General features: G+C 36.2%; 1 protein-coding gene across 1 annotated transcript in view; it reads left to right on the plus strand.

Moving 5' to 3' along the window:
* Positions 1 to 22,290, plus strand: part of CCDC57 (coiled-coil domain containing 57) — a 288,612-nt gene that overhangs the window by 200,122 nt on the left and 66,200 nt on the right. The window contains exons 14-16 of the mRNA XM_044674503.1: positions 4,502 to 4,632; positions 14,758 to 14,877; positions 18,515 to 18,731. Of these exons, the coding sequence (XP_044530438.1) occupies positions 4,502 to 4,632; positions 14,758 to 14,877; positions 18,515 to 18,731 (468 nt within the window). The remainder of the gene's footprint in view (positions 1 to 4,501; positions 4,633 to 14,757; positions 14,878 to 18,514; positions 18,732 to 22,290) is intronic.

Below are 22,290 nucleotides of genomic sequence, written 5' to 3' on the forward strand. Positions count from 1 at the left end.
TTTTTTTAATTTATTTTCAAGTTCTTCCAGGTATTTGAAGCCTAACATCCTTTCATGCTTTCTTTTGAGGCTTTACATTTTCTTTTTAGCATTATTGACCTCTTCTAAGTTCATAGTTTGGTTTCCTCTGTCACTAAAGTAACTTTCTCTAAGATAAGAGGTTTTTTTTTCTCTTTTGCTCATTTCTAATTGTTCCTCCCCTCCCCTATTATATCTATCTGATGAGGTTCTTCTCTGTTCCTGAGGTAGAGGGCACATTTCTCCAAGCTTGCAAAGTAACTCTTCTCTGGTTCTTGGGGTAGGTTTAGCTGCCCTTATTCCTCACAGGTATCTATTAAGGAAGTGGCCCTGCTGACTTGCAGCTGTTTTTTTAAAGCTATATTCAGTGCCTTATGCTACCAGTTCTCCCGTTGAGCTGTGCTGGTCCCCTCTCTGCTGTTTCCCTGATCTGCTAAGTGAGCTGGGCTGGGCAGACACCCTGCCTTGGACTCCACCACCCCAGGCACTCTCCCACCATGTGGGAGTGAGCAGGTTGCTTCACTGTAGTTCCAATTCCCTCTCTCTGTTCCCCTTAGCCACGGGCTCTGCTGCCACATGGAAATGAGTAGAGCACTGTGGTTCTAGTTCCCACTGTCTATTTCTCAGTAGCCCTAGGGATCTGCTTCCACATGACAGTTTATAGGTTTCCTGCCTTCTCTACCCATGTGGAGTGCACTGAACCCATTCTACAGCTTTATTGACTCTGCAAGAGGTGTGGGCTACTCCAAGATCTGCCAGTTCTCACAAATGCTGTGTTACCTGGACTGCTCTCCTCTTACCGCAGTGAGATGTGTTCCTCCAGCTTTCCTTTGTTTTCAGGTGATTTATTTTCTGTGTGTGTGTGTGTGTGTGTGTGTGTGTAAGAATCAGGAGTGGAGTGTTTTAAATCCTAGTATACAAGTCTTGTTTTAAGCACATTCACAAATGATGTGGATGATTGGCACTTCCAATCCTGTATTCTAATTACCTCATAAATAGCAACTGGATGTCCCAGAAGCATCTCTGTCAAAGTAAGAAAAGAACTGAGGATATTCAATCCCTCAAATTAGTATTCGAATTTATCCTTAAGGCACCCTATATTTCCCTCTTTTGTTTGCTCCTTGTTCTACCTCAAGATCCAAGGCTAAATTATCTAGCTTTTTGTTACTATTTTGAACCACCCTAGCTCCAAAATCTCAGTTTTAGACTGCAACTACTTTCCTTTTGGCAGCTAGGTGACACAGTGGTTAGAGAGGAAAGCCTGGAGATAGGAGGTCCTGGGTTCAAATCTGGCCTTGAACATTTCCTAGCTATATGACCCTAGGCAAGTCACCTAATCCCAATTGCCTGGCCCTTACCACACTTCTGCCTTGGAACCAATATACAGTATTAATTTTAAGACAGAAGTTAAGGATTTATTAAAGAAAGAAACTACTTTGCTCACAGCCATAGGAGCGCATGAGTATCCCTTGGGCTCTACACATAGAAATTCCCTAATTGTAGATATATATTTAAGCCTTTCAAAACCATATTCTTATAACCTTTATTATCTTTTCTGCTTTTAATAACTTAGAGGAGCTAGTGTAATCAACTCTCTCCCTTATTTCCAAGTTCCCATAGTTATGGCAATCATATGTAATCATGTTCCTCTTTCAGACTTTGTGTTCTCATTTCTAGGAAGTAAGCAATAGGTAATAGAGCCAATTAAATATAAAGATCTATGGAAGGTGCCCCAGTCTATCTCCCCTACACACATTTTCTGAAAAAAAAAAGGATGTTTGTGTAGACTGTAAAACCTCCTTTTTTTTTTTTTTAACCTTTATCTTCCATCTTACAATCAATACTGAGTAAGTGACTTGCCTAGGGTCACACATCTAGGAAGTATCTGAGGCCAGATTTGAACCCAGGACCTCCAATCTCTGGGCCTGACTCTCAATCTGCTGAGCCACCCAGCTGCCCCCTGTTTCTTTTCTTGAAATAAGGACTGTTCCAGAAAATTTCTAGTTTACTTCCAACTAAAAATGTTTAGATTAGAATGACTTCAGAAAACACATATTAGTATCTTTTTTTGTCTATACTTTGGTCCTTGAAAAAAGTTAATATAACTTCAATGGGATGGAGGTGTCAAGGAAGGAAGAGAGATTTATAAGTATGAGAAAAGGAAGTCAAAGGAAATGTGATCAATCTGGCAGTTAGTGAGTGGCCCAAAACAAGCAGGTTTTTGGCCCAGGGAGACAAAGCAGTAACAGTGATATTTCCCCAGTAACAGTGATATTCCCCCTACTAAAAGCAATCTCAGTTCTGAGACACAACAGAAAGACATGCATATAGTTGCATATCTATAGATGTATATTTCAACTGGTACAAATTCCATACATAAAAGCTGTAGGCTCTATTTTTCCCTATCCTGTCCTACACTTTTCTTCAGTGAGTGCAGCACTCTGACTTCATAAAGAACTTTGCAGACAAACAAGTTTTGCATTTCAGATATTATTAATGCCTTTTTTTCTGAAACTAATGACTTCTGAATAAAGAGACTCAGAACCAGATTTTGAATGTAATCCATCTCTGCATCTTCATTTTGAAGCAAGTGGTGGTTAATATTAGATAAAAAGCTTTGTTAGTGTGCTTTAATGGTCTTACAAATTTGAAAGAAATATGCTAGTCTAGATTTCCTTCTCAAGTCCAGGAATTCTGCAATTAATAAGATCAATTATGTTTTCTATTTTGCCACCATATATTTTTATCCTGAGAGTTAGGAGCTTTTTGCAAAATTGGTATACCAAAATTTTAAAATATATTCTGCTCACTTAGATATTTAGCTGATACTAAGGCAGAAGGTAAGGGTTTAAAACAATAAAATATATTCAGTTGATTTCTTTTGTTTTTACATTGCCTAAATATCTCCACATTACTCCTCCCAAAAAGCCACTATAATAATAAGAATTACATCAGAATTTTTCTCATAGAAATATTTATCTGGTGTATAAAACTTCTGTCTTCAACTTAAGATAGAAATGACTTACTACGTGATAATCATTTTTGTTATCCCTCAAAAGTATTAAAAACATGATGTATTAATTGCCAAATGTATATATGTATACATATGATTTGTTCAGCCATTATTGTCTCAGATAATAAATCAAGGAGCATACTCATAGTTCATTAACTGTTTGTGTTGGAAAAGTCATTTGGCAAATAAGGAAGAAGTGGTTTGCCTAGGGTTGCACAAGCAGAGCCAGACTTATGCCTAGAGCTAGGCCTCTTGACTTTGCAATCTAGTGTCGTTTCCAGCTTTCTTATAATCTCAGCCTGTCCAATATTCCAGGCTGGTAGTATTTTACAGTTTTGTGCAAATATATGTAGGAAGCTGTCACATCTGATAATGCTTTTTCTAGTTTATTTCTAATAACTTCCTTTATAAGGCCCAATATATTGTTCTATATTGGACTGTCAACAAAGTTTGTTAAACAAATGTTCTGTCATCTTGAATAACTTCACTTCACCTCTGATCTGAAGCAGACAGCTTTGCCTAGGACAAACTCAAGATCATATAGCCATACAAATATTAAACAAATAGATTATGATTTTGATAAAGAAAAATGGATAATTCTGTAGTTTGAATTGTAATACCCAAAATGGAAAGGCAGAAAATGAGGATGGAGGAAAATAAGTAACGTGTATTGATGTTGTTTTAAACCTACCTAGACACTTCTGGAATTCAGTGGTTGGTAATGGGTAGATGAATTTTCCAGTATTGTTGACAATAAGGAAGGGTAATAACATATTGAAAATGTTGAATTTTAATATCTTGTAACTAGAACAACTCTAAATGCTATTGATTAGTATTGAGGGGTTTATAGGCTTTTCATATTTAGAGCCAGATGGGATATAAAAGAGCACCTAGTCCCACCTTCATTTTGCAGATGGGATAATTGAAGCTCAGAAAGATGAAGTAATTTGCTAAAGGTCACATAAGTAGTTATAGAAAGATCAGGATAAGGTTAAGGGGGAATCTGGGCTGTAATTTTTTTTAATTAAAAATTTTATTTAATTAATTAATTTAGAATATTTTTCCATGGTTTCATGATTCATGTTCTTTCCCTCCCCTCCAATCACCTGACACACAATTCCACTGGGTTTTACATGTATCATTGATCAAGACCTATTTCCATATTATTATTGATAATTGCATTAGGGTGATTATTTAGATTCTACATCCCCAATCCTATCCCCTGGATTGTAATTGTGAAAGGAAATGAGCTTAAAGCTAGAAGGTGAGAAATAATCATAGGCAGGTAGCAGTAAGATGAGAACACATTTTAGGGCCTTGTAAAAATAATGTGGGAAAGTTTATTTCTTCAGCCATTATCTTGAAATTGTCTCTGGAAGTTATGAGAATAGTATTCAGATTATAATATGGGGAACATTCTAATGTTCACCAGAAAAGAATATTTAACTAATTATCCTATCTTGTTTCCAGGTCATCCTATGAAGTTCTCACAGCATCTATTTCAAAGTATGTCTGGGACCTTATATCCAAAAACACTAATCAGAGACACTGGGCATCATTTCTTAGCTTTGGAGCAGCCTCAGGGAAGACTCACAACTCAGGTAATGTAGTTCATCTAAAGAATTGGCTTTTTGAGCAAGAAATTTTTTAACATGAAAGGCTAGAATAAATTTAATTCCTTTATATTTATCACAGACCAAGCATCATTTTTTAGTTTTGGAGCTTTGCTACATATTATGTAATCTTATTCCTCTACATATAACAAATCTAGAAACAGGGAGAAAACAAATCGGTTGCCATTTTGCAAATGGGCAAGGAAATTGATTTATTTCATCCCCATACCAGCTATTTCCAGTATTAGTGATTATATAACCAACTCTGCTGCCCTGTTCTGCCTTGGGGCCAATACAGAGTACTGATTCTAAGAAGGAAGGTAAGGATTTATTAAAAGAAATTTTTTTAAACTAAGTGGCAGAAGAAGAAACAGGAACTAATAAAAAAAGAAGGGATAGCTAGCATGGTAAGAGAATAAGGATAGAGTGATGTCACACCCTAAGCTATGTCTGTTTCAGGAAGGAGGAAGAATACAAGTTTAATGCTGTCTTCTTTTCCTTTTCTTTTAACTTCCTTTTTCTTTTATTTTCCTTGTTTGTTTTTCCCTCCCAACTCTTTTGGAGTAATGGAAATAATTTACTACCATGATTAAAAAGTAGTTGAGTGGTATCTCACAGTCAAAAAGGAAAATGTGTAGTAATCACCATAGCAATTTAAAAAATAGAGCCTTATAACAAAAGAAAAGATGGGGTGGGGAGGGAGAAACTTTGAGGTAATCTTGGGGGTGCATAAAGTGAAGTGATCAAGTTAAGGAGAGGAATTAAGATCCTATGATAAACTAAAAATTCCTCTGGTTGGCACTGAAAGCACTTTATAATCTGTCATTATCCTTCCTTTCCAGGCTTAGTACATAGGATGTACTAGTACATTCTAGGCAGGCTAGCCAATTTGCTATTCTTCCTAAATGACATGCTATCTCCTGTCTCCATGTTATCCCTGTATCTCGGATGCACTCCATCCTTATACTTGTCTCTTATAATCTCTGACTTTTTTCAAGGCTCCATTAGCTCAAGGGCCACCTTCTTATTTTGGAGGCTTTTCCAGATTCCCTATAGCTGCTAGTACCTCTTCTAAACCCACATGAAATATCTTTTATTTACTTATATTTGTATGTTTGCAGTAAGTGTACATGTTTATTTGTTGTTTCCATTAATAGAATGTAATCTTCTTGAAGGCAGGGGTTGTTTTATACCTTTAGCACCTAGCACAGTACCTGACATATATTAAGCACTTAATAAATTGATGCTTATTAATTAGTGTCAAGAGCTACAGAAAGATGAAGTCTTGGTGAAGATTTAAAAAAGCTATTAGATGGACTATCTTTGGTAACTGTCAAGAGCAGTATGAATATAATTGTGAGGCAAAAGACAAACTTCTAGGGATTGAGTCATGAGTGGTTGTAGAAAGAACAATGTACTATCTTCTTTTTTTTTTTAAAGTTCATTTATTTATTTATTTGATTTAGAATATTTTCCCATGCTTCCATGATTCACGTTATTTCCCTCCTCTCCTCCCAACCCCTCTTGTAGCCAAACGAGCAATTCCACTGGGTTTTACATGTGTCATTGATCAAGACCTATTTCCATATTATTAACATTTGCACTAAGGGGATCATTTAGAGTCTACATCATACCCAATCATTTCCCCATCCAACCATGTGATCAAGCAGTTGTTTTTCTTCTGTGTTTCTACTCCCACAGTTCTTTCTCTGGATGTAGATAGTGTTCTTTCTTATAAGTCCCTCAGAATTGTCTTGTATCATTGCATTGCTACTAGTAGAGAAGTCCATTATATTCAATTGTGCCACAGTATATTCATCTCTGTGTATAATGTTCTTCTGGTTCTGCTCCTTTCACTCTGTATCAATTTCTGGAGGTCATTCGAATTCACATGGAATTCTTCCAGTACATTATTCCTTTTAGCACAATAATATTCCATCACCAACAGATACCACAATTTGTTAAGCCATTCCTCAATCAAAGGGCATCCCTTCACTTTCCAATTTTTAGCCACATCAAAAGAGTGTGACTATAAATATTTTTGTGCAAGTCTTTTTCCTTATTATCTCTTTGGGGTATAAATCCAGCAGTGGTATAGTTGGATCAAAGGACAGATAGTCTTTTAAAGTCCTTTGGGAATAGTTCCAAATTACCTTCCAGAATGGTTGGATCTATTCACAACTCCACTAGCTATGCATTAGTATCCCAATTTTGCTACATCTCCTCCAACATTTATTACTTTCTTTTGCTGTCATATAGCCAATCTGCTAGATGTGAGTAGGTACCTCTGAGTTGTTTTGATTTGCATTTCTCTAATTATTAGAGATTTAGAATACTTTCTCATGTGCTTATTGATATTTTTGATTTCTTTACCTGAAAACTGCCTATTCATGTCCCTTGCCCATTGGGCAAGTTGGGGAATGGCTTGCTTTTTTGTACAATTGATTTAGCTCCTTATAAATTTGAATAATTAGACCTTTGACAAAGGTTTGTGTTATAAAGATTTTTTCCCAGTTTGTTGCTTCCCTTCTAATTTTGGTTGCATTGGTTTTGTTTGTACAAAATCTTCTTAATTTAATGTAATCAAAATTATTCATTTTACATTTTGTAATATTCTCTATCTCTCCCTTAGTCATAAAATATTTCCTTTCCCATAGATCTGACAAGTATACTATTCTATGTTCACCTAATTTACTTATAGTTTCCTTTTTTATATTTAAGTCATTCACCCATTCTGAATTTATCTTGGTGTAGGGTGTGAGATATTGATCTAAACCTAATCTTTCCCATATTGTTTTCCAATTTTCCCAGCAGTTTTCTCAAATAGTGCGGTTTTGTCGCAAAAGCTGGGATCTTTGGATTTATCATAAACTGTCTTGCTGATGTCATTTACCTCTAGTCTATTCTACTGATCCTCCTTTCTGTCTCTTAGCCAGTACCATATTATTGATGACTACAGCTTTATTATACAGTTTGAGATCTGGTACTGCTAGGCCCCCATCCTTCATTTTTTTTTCATTATTTCCCTTGATATTCTTGATCTTTTGTTCTTACAAATGAACTTTGTTATAATTTTTTCTAGTTCAGTAAAAAAGTTTCTTGGCAGTTTGATAGGTAGGACACTGAATACATATATTAATTTGGGTAGGATTGTCATTTTTATTATGTTAGCTCGTCCTACCCATGAACAATTAATGTTTTTCCAATTGTTTAGATCTAATTTTAATTGTGTGGATAGTGTTTTGTAATTGTGTTCATATAATTCCTGTGTTTGTCTTGGCAAATAGATTCCTAAATATTTTATATTATCTAGGGTGATTTTAAATGGAACTTCTCTTTCTAACTCTTACTGCTGACGTGTTGGAAATACATAAAAATGCTGATGATTTATGTGGATTTAGTTTGTATCCTACAACTTTGCTAAAGTTGCTGATTATTTCCACTAGCTTTTTAGATGATTCTCTAGGATTCTCTAAGTAGACCAACATATCATCTGCAAAGAGTGATAGTTTAGTCTCCTCGTTGCCTATTTTAATACCTTCAGTTTCTTTTTCTTCTCTGATTGCTACTGCTAGTGTTTCTAGTACAATGTTAAATAATAGAGGTGATAGTGGGCATCCTTGTTTCACTTCTGATTTTATTAGGAAGGCTTCTAGTTTATCCCCATTGCAGATGATGCTTGAGGATGGGTTTAAATATATACTTTTGGGGGCAGCTGGGTAGCTCAGTGGATTGAGAGTCAGGCCTAGAGACAGGAGGTCCTAGGTTCAAATCTGGCCTCAGACACTTCCCAGCTGTGTGACCCTAGGCAAGTCACTTGACCCCCATTGCCCACCCTTACCACTCTTCCACCAAGGAATACACTTCTGTTAAGGGCCTAAAAATAAATAAATAAATAAATGAGTAAATAAATAAATACTGTTTATTATTTTTAGGAAAGACCCTTCTATTCATATACTTTCTAGTGTTTTCAATAGGAATGGGTGTTGCATGTTGTCAGAGGCTTTTGCTGCATCTATTGAGATAATCATGTGATTTCCGTTGGTTTGGTTGTTGATATGCAATTATGTAAATGGTTTTCCTAATATTAAACCATCCTTGCATTCCTGGTATAAATCCCACTTGATCATAGTGAATAATCCTCGTTATCACTTGCTGGAGTCTTTTTGCTAGGATTGTATTTAAGATTTTTGCATCTGCAGTCATTAAGGAGATTGGTCTATAGTTTTCTTTCTCTGTTTTTGGTCTGCCTGACTTTGGAATCAGTACCATATTAGTGTCATAAAAGAAATTTGGTAGAACTCCTTTGCTTATTTTGTCAAATACTTTGTATAATATTGGGATTCATTGTTCTTTAAATGTTTGATAAAATTCACTTGTGAATCCATCTGGTCCTGGGGATTTTTTCTTAAGGAGTTCTTTAATGGCTTTTTCAACTTCTTTTTCTGATATGGGATTGTTTAAGTATTCTATTTCTTCTTCTGTTAATCTATACAATTTGTATTTTTGTAAATAATCATCCATATCACGTAGATTGCCATTTTTCTTGCATAATTGGGCAAAATAGTTCTTAATAATTACCTTAATTTCCTCTTCATTAGAGATGAGGTTACCCTTTTCATTTTTGATACTAATAATTTGGTTTTCTTCTTTCCTTTTTTTAATTAGATTAAACAGTACTTTGTCTATTGTATTTATTTTTTCAAAGTACCAGCTTCTAGTGTTATTTATTAATTCAATAGTTCTTTCACTTTCAATTTTATTAATTTCTCCTGTAATTTTTTAGGATTTCTAACTTAGTTTTTATCTGGAGATTTTTAATTTGTTCACTTTCTAGTTTTTTAATTTGCATGCCCAATTTATTGACCTCTGCCCTCCCTGATTTCTTAATATATGCATTCAGGGATATAAATTTCCCTTTGTGTATTGCCTTGGCCGTATGCCACAGAGTTTGGTAGGATGTCTCATCATTGTCATTCTCTTCATTGAAATTGTTGATTGTTTCTATGATTTCTTCTTTGACTAACTGGTTTTGGAGAATCATATTATTTAATTTTCAATTAGTTTTTGATTTGCCTGTCCAGGTGCCCTATACTAATTGTTATTTTCATTGCATTATGATCTGAGAAAGTTACATTTATTATTTCTGCTCTTTTGCATTTATTTGCAATGTTTCTATGCCCTATTACATGGTCAATCTTTGTGAATGTACCATGTACAGCTGAAAAGAAGGTGTATCCCTTTTTGTCCCTATTTATTTTTCTCCACATATCTATTAAATCTAATTTTTCTAGGACTTCATTCACCTCTCTTACCTCTTTCTTATTTATTTTTTGGTTTGATTTATCTAGATCTGAAAGAGGAATATTTAGATCTCCCACTAGTATGGTTTTACTATCTATTTCCTTCTTGAGCTCTACCAGTTTCTCCTTTACAAATTTGGATGCTATGCCATTTGGTGCATACATATTAAGCAACGTTATTTCCTCATTGTCTATACTGCCTTTTATGAGGATGTAATGACCTTCCCTGTCTTTTTTAATCATATCTATTTTTACTTTGGCTTTATCAGAAATCATGATTGCCACTCCTGCCTTTTTTTTTTCTCATTTGAAGCCCAAAAGGTTTTGCTGAAGCCCTTTATTTTAAACTTGTATATGTCCACCCGCCTCATATGTGTTTCTTGTAGACAACATATGGTAGGATTTTGGTTTCTAATCCACTGTGCTATTTGCTTCTGTTTAATGGGTGAGTTCATCCCATTCACATTCAGAGTTATAATTATCAGTTGTGTATTCACTGACATTTTGGTGTCCTCCCCTAATTCTATCCCTTCTTACACTATTTCCTTTTAAACCAGTGGTTTGCTTTAAGCCAGTAACCCTTATTCCCTCCCTTGATTTACTTCCCTTTTTACCCCCCTCCCTTATTATTCCCCTATTTTTATTTTTAAAGCCTGATAAATTCCCTCCCCCTCCCTTTTTTGACCTCCCCACTCCCCTGCTACCCTTGGTTTATCCCTTCTGTCTTTCTCAGTAGGGTTAGATAGAGTTTTATATCCCAATGGATATAGCTACTCTTCCCTCTCAGGGTTAATTGCATTGAGAGTAAGGTTTAAATATTACCTCATAATGCTCTCTTATTCTCCTTCTTATAATAGTATTCATCCCTTCCCCTTCCCATGCCTTCTTTGTGTGTAATAGAATATCCTGTTTTTCTTATTCCTTCAAGATTCTTTTGGTGTCCTCCACTATTCACTCCCCTCTTTCCCTCCCGCCCATATCATCTTATACCATTTAGTATTCCAACCTCTCCCTATGAATAATTCTTCTAATTATTATAATAGTGAATGCTATAATGGTGAACAGATTTCACTACAGAGAATTATACATAACATTTCTTCCCATAGGACTTCCAATAATTAGATCTTATTGAAACCCTTAAAGAGGCAAAATTAAAAAATTAATGAGTTTTCTTACTTTCCCTTCTGTTTCTTATTTACCTTTTCATGTTTCTCTTGATTTTTGTGGTTGGATATCGAACTTTCCATTTAGTCCTGGTCTTTTCTGTGCAAATGCTTGGAAATTTTCTATCTTGTTGAATGCCCAAACTTTCCCCTGGAAGAATATAGTCAGTTTTGATGGGTAGGTGATCCTTGGCTTTAAACCCAGTTCTTTTGCCTTTCTGAATATCATATTCCAAGCCTTGCGGTCTTTTAGTGTGGCAGCTGCCAGATCCTGTGTGATCCTGATTGGTGCTCCTTGATATCTGAATTGTCTCTTTCTGGCTTCTTGTAAAATTTTTTCTTTTACTTGGAAGCTCTTAAATCTGGCTATTGTATTCCTGGGGGTTGTCTTTTCCGGGTCTAGTGTCGAGGGTGATCTATGGATCCTTTCAATGTCTATATTGCCCTCTTGTTGTAGAACTTCAGGGCAATTTTGCTGAATAATTTCTTTTAGTAGTCCAAATTTCTATTTAGGAGTCTAAATTTCTATTACTTTTGGTTTTTCAGGAAGACCAATGATTTTCAGATTGTCTCTTCTAGACCTGTTTTCTTGATCTGTCAGTTTCTCATTGAGATATTTCATTTTTCCTTCTATTTTATCAGTCTTTTGACTTTATTTGTTCTTGCTGTCTTGATAGATCATTGGCTTCTACTTGCCCAATTCTTGTCTTTAGAGACTGGTTTTCTGCTATAACCTTTTGATTTTCCTTTTCAGTTTGGTCTGACCTGTTTTCCAGCTGTTTGATTTTGGTCTCCAATTTGATTATTAGTTCTTTTGATTTGGGGGAATCTTTTTCTAATTGCCCAATTCTAGCCTTTAGAGACTGGTTTTCAGCTACAATATTTTGGTTTTCCTTTTCAATCTGGTCATTTCTGGTCTTTGATTTACTTACCTCACTTTCCGGACCCTCCTCAAATAAGGAAAACTCCTCACAAGCTATGGAAGAGTTCAAAACTGAGATTTTGAGGAAAATGGAAGAGATCTGGCAAGAAAATAACAGTTTAAAAGGTAGAATCTTGCAATTGGAAAGTGAGGCTCAGAAACCAAATCAACTGATAAGCAAATTGAACACCAGAAATGACCAGATTGAAAAGGAATACCAGAAGATTATGGCCAAAAACCAGAAGATTATAGCCGAAAACCAGAAGATTACAGCCGAAAACCAGGAGATTACAGCCGAAAACTAGAAGATTACAGCCGAAAACCAAAAGATCATAGCCGAAAACCGAAAGATTATAGCCAAAAACCAATCCCTAAAGGCTAGAATTGAGCAAGTAGAAACTAATGATCTCTCAAGACAACAAGAACAAATAAAACAAAGTCAAAAGACTGAAAAAATAGAAGGAAACATGAAATATCTCAATGAGAGAGTGACAGACCAAGAAAACCGGTCTAGAAGAGACAATTTGAGAATAATTGGTCTTCCAGCAAAACCAGAAATTAATAGAAACCTGGACTCCATGCTAACAGAAATTATTCAGCAAAATTGCCCTGAATTCCTACAACAAGAAGGCAATATAGACATTGAAAGGATCCATAGAACACCTGCAACATTTGATCCAGATAAGAAAACACCCAGGAATATAATTGCCAAATTCAAGAGTTTCCAAGCAAAAGAAATGTTCCTCACCATGTTCCTCAGCCTCCTGGGGTCCCAAGACCTGCTGTTCTCAGGAGTAAGTCTCTGGTGCCCTCAGCCAGCACCTGAGAACCTAGAGTTTGCCCTGCACTCTTTCTGACTCTGGCACTGTAATTGGAGTGAGGGTAGGGTGATCAGCTTACTATTTGCTAGTAGTAATTTTACCCCCTTATAGTGTGGAGATGCTCAAAGCTGCACCCTATAGTAGAGCCCCTTCACTCATCTTATTTTGGTTTTTGTCCTTTTGAGGTGTTTATATTGGTAGGTAGTGAGGAGAAGAAATCCTTTGCTTCTACTCTATGGCCATCTTATCCCAGAAGTCTATACCATCTTCTTTGAAGAATTCTTTTGGTAAAAACAAGAAGAAAAAGGATGATACATTAAGACAGAATGTTTATTTTTAAAAAAGCAGTGAAGGAAAGTATTTAATTGTAAGAGGACCCTGGTAAAGGATAAAGCAGGCAGATGAACAGAGATGGGGAAATATCCTAGAAAAGGTGGAAGTGCATAGGATCATGGGCACAGATAACGGGCTTAGCCTTGGAATTGAGGTGTACTTCTTATTAACTCCCAGATTTTTTGCATATTCTGTGGTTATTTTGGGATGGAATTTTGGAAAGAGTAAGGAGTATCATTTGGATATATTATCTATAGTAGTGTTGGCACAAATACTAGCCCTTGGAGGGAGGAACTGCTCCATTCCCCCTTTTCCAAGCACCTAAGGACATTTTTGCACATCCTGTCCCTCTCTCCAGCTGTGGGATGGTGAATCTCTTGATTGGAGGAGTTTGCCATTTCCTTCTCCAGCTTATCTTATAGATGAAGAAACTGAGACAAATAGTTAAATGATTTTCCCAGAGTCACACAGCTAAGAAAGTGTCTGATACTGGATTTGAACCCAGGACCTCAAGTTCAAGAGTCTTATCTTCACTTTAAAGGCCCTTCACCATCCCACATCTTCCCAGTATAAAGTATTAACTTTTTTTAAGTTTTCTTATTCCTTCTTTCACCATTTTTTTCTTTCAGGACCAAAAAGGCAAATATGCCCCTAATGTTCTTTACTCTCTTTCAAACCTTTTCTGTGTCCTTCCATAAAGGGCAGTCAGACTTCAAAGTTGAACACTGATATAGTGCATGAATAGAAGATGAGACCAAATTGAGTGACATTATCTAGGGACAGAAACAAAACCTTTCCTCAGCTGTTTAACTTTGTTTCTTTGAGTGGGACAAAAAGACTTTAGGGCAGGATAGTCATGGCAGTACATCTCTGTAAACTTAACAAATAGACTAGATTCCTAACTTGACTCTTTTTTAGAGATGTGCTTAAATTATCTAACCTGTATTTGTTGCCACATAATATTGACTACCATACTTAATTCTTCCAGAAATATAAGCTAGTGTCTTTGAAATTAAGCCAGATTCTTGAGACCCAGGTTAGTGATAATCTTTATATCACTCCTTAAACCAGTTTTTTTAACCAAACTCTTTGCTGCTTGGATAACTAAGTTTGCTAGAGTTTTTAAATGCTGAACCCTAAGATATTCATTCCACCAATATTGCCCATGTATCATTTCGAGATCAGGTAAGAGAACATCTTCCAGGTGTTATGATTTAAATATCTTTAAGCCAATCTCTCACCTCCCAGCATAATGACAGTACATTTAAGTATTTGCTCTATCCATTTCTTTGTGTGTGTTGAGGACTTAGTACTTTGCATTCTTTCCTCTCTTAGAAATATTGTAAAGAATGATAAAATAAGATTTGTGTAGCTTATTAAATTACCAAGAAAGTAGTAAAGGTAAGGGACCAGAAACATGTGAGAAATGGTACCTAATAGGCTCCATAACAAGTGATTCTAGAAATTTGGAAACAGCTCCCCCCAGCAACATTAAGGAAAACTATGTTCAGCATGTCAAATAAAACACAAAATACCCAAGTTTCTTTTATATCAACTGTTTTATATGTCAGGAGCTACAGTATGCCCAGCAAGACTATTTCTCCAGATTCTCTGAAAATGCCCCAGAAACTTTAACCAGAAATGATGCTCCAAGCAATTTTGAGGAAGAACCAAAGTTGCCTCCTGCTCAGGTACAATAGCAATAGAAGCATTACAGTTTAACATGGGACATTTGGTGATCATGCTCTTTACTTCCATGGAAGGGGTTAATTTATCTGAAGCATACCCCAAAAACAATTCCCTCATTTTGCATATGAGCAAACTAAGGCTCAGAGAACCTAAACAACATGCCTGATTTCACCAGAGTAGTAAATTACAGGTTTGGGATCAACATCCAAATCCTCAGATTACAAATAGTCCAAATATATTCTTTCCACTAAATCACTTTAAACTGCACCAAGTTTGTTTCCTAAAAGATGATAGATGTTATTTGACAATTCAGAAGTCTTGAGTTACTCAGGACTAATAATGATAAGCAGTTTATCCAGAATAATGTTTATTGGACAGACTTGGTGACAAGGGACTTGTAGGAATTAAGAGGCCTGAGCAGAAAATTAAGAGACAGTTTCATCTATAATGGTAGAAAGAGGCTAAGAGTAGATGAGCAAGTCAAGCTGCTTCAGAAGCTTGGAGCTTTAGAAGAAAAAGGGCACATAGAGTCAGACCTAATGCATTAGTTTTTCTAACCTGCTTTTTTTCTTTAAGTTTTTTTTATTGTTACAAGACATGGCTTGGTGAGCCAAGATAGGAATACAGACATATTACAAAATGAATATTAGGTAAAAAATAAAAGATATCATTAACTTTTTAAAAAATTGTTTTTAAATAAAATGAAAAAAGAATGAAAAAATAAATTTTCAATCTTATTTACCCATGGGAAAAAGAGGTAGGAGATAGTGCTCTATCAGAAAGGGAATAGCAAAGAGAGTAAGAAGCTGCAAAAAAAAACTAGGCTAAAATAAAGTTTATTGATTAAAATATAAATCTATTAGCCAAAATTGACATTTAGATTTTGGCGCATCAGTAATAAGGAGAATATTACAAGAATCTCTCAACCTATCTGCACATTGCATTTCATTATGAATATAGAAAATAGCCAGATTATTAGACCTTATTCAGTACAAAGAAGGGCTCATTGAGGCCTTTCTTAAATAGATATCACATATATAATGTATGTATGACCTTCCACTTGTAAAATCTTTATCAGATTGCTTGCTGCCTTGGGGAAAAGGGAGAGGGAAAATTTGGCTCAAATTTTTAAAAAACTGGAGGTTAAAAATTGTTTTTACATGTAATTGGGGGGAATGTTTTAAAAGCATTTTAAATAGTGCTTTGTTTTGGTGTGCCTTGACAGATCGGAGTAGTCACAGTTTTGTATGATTCAGACAAATTAAGCCATTCTTAGAGGTAAGAAAGTTATCTTAACTATGGACCTAGTTTCCAGACCTAAGCTTGGTCACTTCTCTCAGCCCTTGATAGCTTAGGCCAGTGATGGGCAAACTACTGCCCATAGGCTAGATGTGGCCCCCTGAAATGTTCTATCCAGCCAGGAGACATCATTCCTAATCTAATGAATAAAACGAGTAGGATACAATACAATGAAACTTCGAAAGAGTTGCCTTAGAAACAGACTGACAGATGAGCATTTCCTTTCCTTTGGCCCCCTCTTTACAAAGTTTGCCCATCACCGGCTTAGACCCATCATTAAACTGCTTCACCTAGTATCTTTTCCAGAGTTTCCTGTACTTATGGGCCTTGAAATACTAATTCATTATATCTGAATTGAAGAATGCTCCTGTTCAACTTGATTGTTGAGGTCGATACTACATGAAGATCCCAATCCACAAAGAGTAACTTTCTTTAAGTCAATTCATTTGAGTGTAATCAAGAAAATGGCATGATCTAAGTAAACCATAGCCACAATACGTGCCACACATAGGTGCTTAACATATATGAATTGAATTTGTTCAAGTGTCTTCAAATCTAGTCACAGATGTATTCTACTCAATAAAGTTCTGTGGTCAAAGATGGATTTAACTAATAATCAGTATGTACTTCATCTGTAGCAGATAGAATCTCAGTGAAGTAAGTGTTCATTGTATAACTGAGTTAAGTAGTAGTAGCTATTCCCTGAAGAACATGCTGAAGTGAGTTTGTGATTAGGAAAGGATAATTGGGCATTTCTCCAACTCTATAGCAGTTAGAAGTTGATTTATCCAAATTTTCTAAGTCACAGAAGAATTGTCCATCTGCATTGGTGGAGGTAATTTCTATACTAGGAGTTGAAATCATTGGTAGAAATATACACACACAAACATACACACATACAAAATTACTATTTGTTTACTTTTAATTAGCAGACTTTCTCCTTTTCCGCATGCTTATTCAGGTGGAAAAATCATCCTAGATCTTCCCATTCCCTCCAAAAAATATCATATCTAAATAAGATATTAAGTTTAAGACTCGGGAAGTCTCTCTGATTTAACCTCTCCTAATGCCCAAATGCTCCCCTAAGAGTTTAAGATCTGCCATTCGATTCATTTAAACTTTTATTAAGTAACTACTATTTATAAGACTCTTTATTGGAATTCTATTCTTAGAATATTCTTATTCTATTCTTGTCATGGGATAGAAGTGACCTTAGAATTTTGAAAACTACGCTGATAAAAGTTCTTGACGTGGTCAACCAGTCTTACCAACCTGGAAAAACTTCCAGTTTAGTAATTGTATGTCTGTCATCTAAGAAATGTTTATAGGATCTTATCATTTGTAAAGGATGAAAAGGGGTTTTGATTGGGTGAATATTAAAAAAGATCAGGTCACCAGGGAATTAAATAATTATCAGTTCCCAATTAAAGAATAACCTCAAGTCAAAATCACTTTTATGGAAGTTTATTTACAAAAAATAGGAGAGAGTAGAAGTAGAGAGATGAGAAGAGGGTAGAATAAGAGATTTGTATTTAAGTCTGGGCTTTACTCCAGCAAGGCTCCAGAGGCCCCAGCCAGAGCCTAAAAGTCAATTAACAAGGGTTTTAGCCACATGGGCTTCTCCCAATCAAGGGAGCCTCCCGGAGGCTGTTACCTCCTGGGAGGTTAAAGGAGTCAGCCTTTTTCACTCACCACGTGTAGTTCTAAGAGAGAGATTTAAGAGCAGTCTCACCAAGGTCTCAGGGTCCCAGGTCCAGAGCTCCTCCACATCCAGGCAAGAACCCAAAGAAGGCCTGACTCACTCAACTCTCTCTTTTTAAAGGGGCCTTTTGCTTCACTTTCCTGTGCCTTCCTCTTAGTTTGCATGTCCAATCACAACAGACGCTTTTCTTAGGACTGCCCAGGAGGCAGTCAGTAAATTCTGATTTGTTACTCACTCTAGCACATGTGGGTTACAGACCTCCCAACTTGTGAGTTAAGTGAAGATGTTTTCATCTTTGGTGATTAAATCTAAAGATGGGCAGGGTAGATTTAATCTCATTATCACACATTAAAGGGTTGACAACTAAGTAACTGATGTTTTTAACCCCAGAAACTAACAGGGTTGGAAGGATGGAAGAGATAAAGATGAAATCATAAATTCTTGAAATATTGGTACATATTCAGGGAACTATCCTGGAAAAATGCCTGTCTTCATCAACCTTCTTCACCTACTAAAATCTCTAGTTTTTCCTTCTTTTCTATTTTCCTTCTCTTTTATCAAGAGGTTCCTTGGATCAGGGAGCCTTGTGACTTTCTGGAGTTCTTTAGGAATCATTAGATCTTTTCTGACTTTCATAGATCCAGCTTAACACTCCCACGAGGATTAGCAAATCAGCTCAGGAGAAAGAAAACAGGTCTCCAGTGCCAACTGAGGCCCAAGAACTGCATGAGGAAAATAGGCAACTTACTCAAAGATCATCATCTCAGGCTGGCAGCTCCCTCCAAGATATATGGAAGATATTGGATTTGGGATCTAGTCCTTCTGGCTTCACTTCTCAAGACGACTCCCTTCCAGGTAAGAAAAAATAATGATCTACACAGAGTAGGCACTCAGTAAAGTTTGATGATGATGGTGGTGGTGATAATATTGTTATACCTGAGGTTATTACAGAAACAAATAAATGTAATGCTTTCCCCTTATTAATAGAATTATAGAATTTGGAGCTAGAAGAAATCATCTAGTTCAGCTCCTCATTTTATAAAAGAGAAATCTGAGGCCCTGAAAGTTTAAGTGATTTGCCCAACATGACTGGGAATAAGTAGTAGACATGAGATTCAAATCACAATTCTATTATTCTTTTTTTTTATTTTATTTTAAACCCTTAACTTCTGTGTATTGACTTATAGGTGGAAGAGTGGTAAGGGTAGGCAACGGGGGTCAAGTGACTTGCCCAGGGTAACAAAGCTGGGAAGTGTCTGAGGCCAGATTTGAACCTAGGACCTCCCGTCTCTAGGCCTGGCTCTCAATCCACTGAGCTACCCAGCTGCCCCCAATTCTATTATTCTTAATGCTACCATGTTACTTCCATTTATAAATTTTTTTGTTGTTTTAAAAATCATAGTCCTACAACTCCATTATGTTACCTGAACATTAGCAAATGGGAAATGAGGTTCAAAGAGCAGGAAAGGTCCTTCTGTTCTACAGTGCTCTCTAGTGCTGCTGCATAAACAAGAATATTAATGTTCATTGTTTAAAACAGAGATCTTTAACTGAGTTGTAAACAGTAGTTGTTTCTCCATAAGAAGGTTATGTACTGTAATTTGGACAATGCTTTCTTCTTGTGAAAGGTGAGCGCCTATCTCTATATCAACAAAATTCCATCTGGCCTGAATAGCATAAGTAGTTCATGCTCTTACACTAGAGATGCAATCAGACATTTGCACTGGACTTTTTGTCCTTTGATTTTTTTCTCTCTTTTCACACAGACCATCCTTCTGGTGGAGACAGTATCCAAATTGGCATCCTAGCTTACAAATGGTAGATAAGCAGTAGATGGGTTTGAAGTATGTGAGCAAAGCTGCCTCAAGAACACAACTTGAGAAGAAAAGGAGAGATATATGGTAGGACTACAGATTAAGACAGAAAGATGGAGGCAGGAGAACTGAAAGGAGTCAGGATGGAGACACAAAAACTACATGAGTTGAAAAAGTGACTGATATTTGAACTGCATGTTCCCGTGTCCTGTGCTTAGTTCATTTGGCAAGTTTGGATAGCAGACTGTTACTATGGGTCTTTAGTTCCTGGCTGTAAGTTAAACATTTCTATTTATTTAGACCAGGCGTTGTCGGTGACTTGAGAAACACAGGTGTTGATTGGCTGTCAGGAACTCATGGAAAATCGACTGACAATACTGTTGCTATTTCAAGCTGTCAGTTGTACTGTAAGGTTTCAATGCTGGCTTCCTAACTCTCACAAAAGTATGAAACCTGTAAAATCTGAGAAAGGGAAGCACACTTAGGGAAAAGGTTTTTTGCTCTGGCTCTGGCTCTGGCTCTTGGGGCTTTGGATTCAGGAATAGTACTTGTCAGTTCTGGAAGTATCCCATAGGTTAGAGACCCTTGAATTATATCTTTGAGCATCTTTGCAACAATGCTAATGGTGCCAGCAGCCTATTGCTGATGTCTTATCCTGGGCTTTTGCTGAAACCTTATGGCAAATATAACTTCTTTTTTTTATTCAAAGATATTTTATTTTCCCAATTATTTGTAATAATAATTTTCAGTGTTTCCCAAAATTATAAGATCCAGATTGTCTCCTTTCCAGAAATGGTAAGCAATTTGATCTGGATTACACATGTGTTGTCAAGTAAAACATATTTCCATATTGATCATTGTTATAAGACAATACATATATAAAACCAAAACTCCAAAATAAAACCAAAAATAAACTAATGTGAAAGATGGTACTCTTTGATCTGCATCTTGACTCCAACAGTTCTTTCTCTGGAAGTGGATAGTATTCTTTTTCAGAAGTCCTACAGAATTGTCCCAGATCATTTTATTGCTGAGAGTAGCTAAGTCTTTACAATTTTCTTCCAGTTCTGCTTATTATACTTTGTATCCATTCATGTAGATCTTTCCAATATTTTTCTGGAATCATCCAGCTTATCATTTTTTTATAGCACGATAGTATTCCATCACCAGCATATACCACAACTTGTTCAGCCATTCCTCAGTTGATGGGCATCCCCTTACTTTTCCAATTCTTTGCTACCACGAAAAGAGCAGCTGTAAATATTTCTGTACAAGCTTTAAATATTCTGTACAATATTTCTTTACCATTTTTTATGATCTCTTTGGGATATAGACCCAGTTAGTGATATTATAGGATCAAAAGATATGCACAGTTTTATAGCCCTTTGGGTATAGTTCAAAATTGCCCTCTAGAATGGTTTGATGAATTGACAACTCTGCATTACTGTCCCAATTACATTACATGGCCAACAGTGCATTACTGTCCCAATTTTGCCACATCCCCTCCAATATTTATTACTTTCTTTTACTGTCATATTGGCCAATCTGATAGGTGTGAGGTGGTACTTCCAAGTTATCTTAATTTCCATTTCTCTAATCAAGAGTGATTTAGAACATTTTTTCATGTGATTATTTTCTTCATCTGAAAATTGCTTGTTCATATTCTTTAATCATTTTCCCAATTGGAGAATTAATTGCATTCTTATAAATTTGAGAAATGAGACCTCTATCAGATAAATTTGTTATTAAAAATTTTTCCCAGTTTGTTGTTTCCCTTTTAATCTTGGTTACATTAGTTTTGTTTGGACAAAAGCTTTTTAATTTAATATAATCAAAAGTAATTCATTTTATATCTTATAATGCTCTCTATTTCTTGTTTGGTCATAAATTCTTCCGTTCTCCATAGATCAGCCAGATAAACTATTCCTTGTTCCCCTAATTTACTTATGCCATCACCCTTTATATCTAGATCATATGCCCATTTTGACCATATCTTGGTATAGGGCAGGGGTCAGCAACCTTTTTGGCCATGAGAGCCATAAACGCCACATTTTTTTTTTAAACCCTTAACTTCAGTGTATTGTCTCATAGGTGGAAGAGTGGTAAGGGTGGGCAATGGGGGTCAAGTGACTTGCCCAGGGTCACACAGCTGGGAAGTGGCTGAGGCCGGGTTTGAACCTAGGACCTCCTGTCTCTAGGCCTGACTCTCACTCCACTGAGCTACCCAGCTGCCCCAACGCCACATTTTTTAAAATGTAATTTCGTGAGAGCCGTACTGTGCTCACAGTGCGCACTCCTGTAAATTGACTTTATGGCTCCTGCAGAAAGAGCCTTATCTGGCCCTCAAAAGAGCCAGATATAGTTCAAGAGCCATATGTTGCCAACCCCTGGTATAGGATGTGAGATATTGCTCTATACCTAGTTTCTGCTATACTTTTTTCCAGTTTTCCTGGCAGCTTTTATTAAATAATAAGTTCTTATCCCAAAAGCTGGAATCTTTGGGTCGATCAAGCACTAGGTTGCTAAGGTCATTTACTCCTGTAGATTGTGTATTGTATCTATTCCATTGATCCACCATTTTATTTCTTAGCCAGTACCAG

The sequence above is a fragment of the Gracilinanus agilis genome, chromosome 4 (assembly GCF_016433145.1).
Source record: "Gracilinanus agilis isolate LMUSP501 chromosome 4, AgileGrace, whole genome shotgun sequence".
Lineage (NCBI taxonomy): Eukaryota > Metazoa > Chordata > Mammalia > Didelphimorphia > Didelphidae > Gracilinanus > Gracilinanus agilis.